Below are 5358 nucleotides of genomic sequence, written 5' to 3'. Positions count from 1 at the left end.
GTGAGTACCAGTTTGTTAATAATTAATTAATTAATTTGTATAAAGTTGATGAAGATACACCTAAAAATTTCAATTTGTGAAAATAATAACTTTGCTGAGCATGTTGTAATGATACTCATATACCATGTTACGCCAGTGTAACAATGGGCTTTAGTGGCTGAAATTTTGACTAGGGTTGCCAAATGCTATTTTTCAGCTATGGCCAACTCAAAGCATCTCTTTGATCATCACAAAGTTCTTGACATTTTGGAAAGTATTGATTGTAATGAAAGTGAAGATGGTGGAGGGGATGACAGTGAAATTGATGAAGACTTTAGACCAGATGAACTGAACGAAGAGGTGAGTTTGAAGCTTAGTAGTTCATTAGTATCTATTTTCTTGCAATTTGTTTTACACTAACTTGCACAAAGCAGTAATAAAATGGCATGCACTATAGCTAAGCTTTGTAATAGTTACCACACTGCAATATCTTTACTAATAAAACATTATCATGCTTTTTAGGAAGATTCAGAGTGTGATGATGATGAGGATGTACCGCTTGCTAAAATATTGACAAAATCGTCTACCGAGAACATGGAAACGCCAGTTTTTACATGGGTAAACAAAAAGTTCAGACCTCCTGATAGTCAATTTACTGGAACCAAAGTTGCTGCTCCTGATAGCCAAAAAACTGACACTCCCCTTGGTTACTTTCAAAGGTTTGTGACGGAAGAAATGATTGAAAACATAGTGAATCAAACAAATATGTACAGCGTCCAGAAGAATGGAGTTTCGATCAATACTACGTCTAAAGAAATTTAGCAAGTCTTGGGCATGTGCTTTCACATGGGCCTAGTTCGCATGGATGGAGTTCAGCAATACTGGGCAGCTAATACTCGATATGATCCGGTAGCTAGTGTAATGAGTCGCAACCGGTTTCAGCAAATTCTTCGAACGTTACACTTTGTGGACAACATGGCTGTGTCTGATTGTACTAAAAAGAAAGACAAGTTGTGGAAGCTGAAGCCTTGGTTACATAAGATGCGTGAAAACTGTCTCAAGCTCACTCCATCTAAGCACTGCAGCATTGATGAAATGATGTGTGCTTACAGGGGAAAAACTAGCTCCATACGGCAATACATCAAAGGTAGGCCTCATCCAGGGGGGTTCAAAATTTGGGGTCGAGCAGATCCAGCTGGAATGCTCTATGACTTTGATGTTTACCAAGGAGGAAGTGTTACAAGAACCAAACTTGGGCAATGAGGGGATGTTGTGATGATGCTTACTTCAACACTCGAAACTGGCAGAAATTACAAAATATATGCCGACAATTTATTCACAAGCTTGCCATTGATGGTTGAGCTAAAAAAAAAATGTATGTTTTACACCGGGACAGTGAGACAAAACAGAATGGGAAAATGTGAGTTAAAATCTGAAAAAGAACTTCAAAAACAAGGTCGCGGAGCTAGTGATGAAAGAGTTGAAAGAACACACAACATCAGTGCTGTACGCTGGTTTGATAATCGTGCTGTCACTATGCTTTCTACCCTGACTGGCTGTGAGCCAGTTGTCTCTGCTAAACGCTGGGACAAAACTACTAAACAACAAAAAGCTGTTACCATGCCATCAGTTATAGGTGACTATAACCGTAATATGGGGGGAATTGATCTGCTTGATTCTTACTTGGCCAAGTACAGGTACAAAATGCGATCTAGGGGGTGGTATATGTATATATTTTGGCACTTTTTCAATGTTGCTTTGGTAAATGCATAGAATATGTATCGTAGAGAGCATTCACTATTGAAACTGCCAAAAGATGATCTTCTTCTTCAGCGTCACTTCCAGTCAACACTTGCAAACAGTCTAGTGCACATTGTTGCTCAACGTAAAAGGGGTCGGCCCTCAGAAGCATCTTGTAATTCAACTGTGGTAACTCCAAAACGGCAAACCCTGCCTTCCTATGACACCTGTCATGATAATCATGATCACTGGCCACTAAAAGACAGTAAGAGAGGAAGATGTAAGCTCTGCTCTATCAATCTCACTAATGCACTAATACACAATGCTCCAAGTGTGCAGTGAAGTTGTGCTTCACTGAAGGACGAAATTGCTTTTTTGACTATCACCATTGAGAACTGTTGATGTTTTGCATTTGTAACACTGTCCTAACCAGAGTTGTTTTACCAGAATTTGTTACGATATTTTATGCTGAGTCATGTTTTGTATAAAGATTATTGACATGTTCAATAAAGGCTAGTAAAACCCATTGTTACATGCTTTTAATGCTGACCAAACAAGACATAATGACCCAATGTTACATATATGTTACAAAAATTATTTTCATCGAAATAAACAAAATGCGAAAAATAATAAATGAAATACCATCAGTAGGCCTAAAATAGCAGGCTACAACCAAAATAAAAAAAATATACTGATGGTTTTCTGTATTTGGGCTTTTCAGGGTTAAATTAGAATTTTATCTTTTTGGGCACAAAGATAAAAAGTTTTGAAGCATAAATGTAGGCCAAAACAAAAGTAGGACACTTATTGGTTTAAGAATTCAGACAAACCATTTAACTAGCTGTCGGCCAAACTGCTTCAAAACACAGTAGTTACTGTTTAAGTCCTTTTAAACTCAAAGTTAGTAAAAAGCAACTGGGAGTGCAGGTGTGCAAAAAGTGCTAACATAGAACTACGGCTAAAAATAGACATGTACGCATACTATTTTAGCAGTAGTATTAATCAACATAAGGAGCTTCTTCCTTACACGCAATGAGAAAAAAATAAAGAAACAAAATTTTTAAATGGCTAGTAGTCTGGTCTGTACTCTAGTAGTCTGGTCCGTCATGAGTGATTGTGATGTGTATTAACTATGTGCACAAATAGTCTACATTGTAGCACAGTGGCTGAGTAGTGCAGATGATAGCGTGTTCCGGTGCGAAGTCAAAAATCTGGGATCGATCCTTGAGTACTAGCTTTTTTGTTAACACTTTTGGTGTCGCTTTGCATAGACAAACAAACAAATAGACTTAGTTCTGATTATGTCTAGAAAATTGGGTTGAAAAAATGTCTTTTAAAAGTTGTTAATATAATAGTATAGCAAAAAAGTGAGGATAGTGAAATATAGGCTGTTGTACTGTAAAGCTCGTATACCGAAACATACGATGGTTGACTTTGTATGTTGGTTTTACAAAATAGACATATTGTTTGTAATGTGAATAGAAAAATAAATACATATATTTTTAATTTTTAAATCTTGAACATAAATGCTGAAATTAGCAAGTTTGGGATAATCAAAATATTTAAAGATTTTTTAGCGGAAGTGTGGGCAACAGGAATATATAATCGGTAGTACACAAGTCTTAGTGTAGATTACTTTAAGAGAGATATATTTTTCTGCTGTGAATATGGTGAAATAGAAATGCATATATATATATATATACACTAAAGAGTATCATTTTAGAGCTACATACAGTTTTTTACAATTAAGTAAACTTTTAGGAAAATTTTGAATTGCCGAACTGTTCCGATTAATTTCTGATTTCATGGACATTGCAAAAGTTTAAGAAATTTTTCTTAATGAGCACTAGAATACCTCAACATACCACTTTAATTTTTAAAACTTTTATATAGTTAACTAACAACTTTGTCAGCGATAAAGTCATTTTTTAATGTCAACTTGAAAAAACAAACCAAAAAAAGTTAGTGTTTTACCTTGTAGGACACTAAGAGCAAATTTGTTTTTATAAATATCTATTGTCATGTAAGAATTGTTCCAGCATACATGTAGGCCAAAGCATTGCGAACGCATGTACATTTCTAATGGGTCCCTCATTATGGTTATAAGAATTCACATAAAATATTTGTGTAAATCTCTGTTCAACAAATTTGATGATGTCATCAGAAATGACAAGCTTCGAAGAAGAGATACGACCAGCTCACTGACTATAGCGTTAGAGAGAAAGTACAAGAGACATGTTGGGTGAGCAGATTGCATCACTTGTATTGTGTAATTACGCATTGAGGAGGAAAGTAGTTTTTGCTTGCTCGGTACTTACCTATAGATTTGAAAAAACTTACATACCAAAAAGTTGGTAACTGTGCTGTAAATTCACCTGCTACGGGCAAGCAAAGCAAAATTTAGGATAAAACAGCTTCGTGCAGTTGCATGCATGGTATATTTCTGGTAAGAATGACAGCTTGTGTCTACCATGATGAGTAGAACAATCGTAATCATTTTTTTGAAAACTGCAATTGTCAGTCACAACATTGATACCAATGGTAAATTATGTCAATGGCCCTAAACTATGTATATATTTAAACAATGTTCTTCTTGCTCCGATTATAATTATGTAAAACCATATATCTGTATATAACTGTAATGAACTAATAAAATTGCATGAGTTGTGATAATATCTGCACAGATTCTTATCTTCAAACGTTATTCAATAAAATGTTCAGAATTTAGCCTACGTAATTATTCAAAAACAACGTTACAGCTTTCTCGTTTACAAGTTTAACGTAAGGACAAAGTGAGAGCTGTACTACTTTAATATGTAATTTATGGTTTTTGTTTAAATCCACAATTAGTAACAATGAGCTAAATAATAATAGTTATTGTTTAGCTCTGTGTTACCTATCGTAGAAAACCATAGTTATGGTTTTCAAAAAACGACGTCCAGCTTATTTCACTCACCCTAGTAGCCACAAACTCCAATTTTTATTAAAAATGTAACATATACTCAACCGCAGGAAATCATATCATCATATAGCGTACTTAGCTTATTACTGATGATTTAAAGCATATTTACTAACTTTTCAGTGTATATTTCTGAAACTATTGAATAAAATGTATCAGTTGAATTTTTGTTAAATTTTGCCAATTTTTTGTTTAGGAGTAGAGTAAAACCTATTGATTTATTATTGACTAAACTAAAACTTATGAATTTCTGTTTACTTATCAGAAATAGTTTGATCCTTCTAAACACATTATCTCACTATTTCAATTAGTCGTTCTGCAGAAATAGCTGGTAGCTACAGCGAATTTGGTAGAGTTTTTAATAAATGTAGCCTAACAGTCGCTGAGCTAAATACCTAAAACTTTCTGATAATGTTCATGTTATGAAACAAAAAGTGTATTACGAACAACAGTACTTGCTCATGCAAACATGAATAATGTTATATATTCATTATGCAACACGTTTGGGATAAAGAACCACAGGCTAAATGACTACGGCTTAGGCGATTAGGATACGTGTGACCCCCATTGGATTATAGTGGCTGGAGACGAGGCTAAAGGCCTCTTGTAATATTGAGTTCACAGTGAGTGATTAATTGCTCCCCTCAGCAATATAACATGGCGTCGTAAGCAGTCTTGTT

General features: G+C 34.9%; 1 protein-coding gene across 1 annotated transcript; it reads left to right on the top strand.

The window, feature by feature from the left end:
- The first annotated feature begins 813 nt into the window (after positions 1–813).
- Positions 814–1242, top strand: LOC137402372 (piggyBac transposable element-derived protein 3-like). Its single transcript, XM_068088872.1, has one exon. It carries the CDS (start codon positions 814–816, stop codon positions 1240–1242), a length of 429 nt encoding a protein of 142 aa, XP_067944973.1.
- The last annotated feature ends 4116 nt before the right edge of the window (positions 1243–5358 follow it).

This window comes from Watersipora subatra, chromosome 8, assembly GCF_963576615.1.
Source record: "Watersipora subatra chromosome 8, tzWatSuba1.1, whole genome shotgun sequence".
Classification (NCBI taxonomy): domain Eukaryota; kingdom Metazoa; phylum Bryozoa; class Gymnolaemata; order Cheilostomatida; family Watersiporidae; genus Watersipora; species Watersipora subatra.
Note: the sequence above shows the minus strand (reverse complement) of the source record. Positions and strands in the feature narration are given on the sequence as shown.

Coding starts and splice junctions, on each gene's coding strand:
- LOC137402372 (XM_068088872.1), top strand. CDS start 814: ATGTGCTTTCACATGGGCCTAGTTCGCATGGATGGAGTTCAGCAATAC.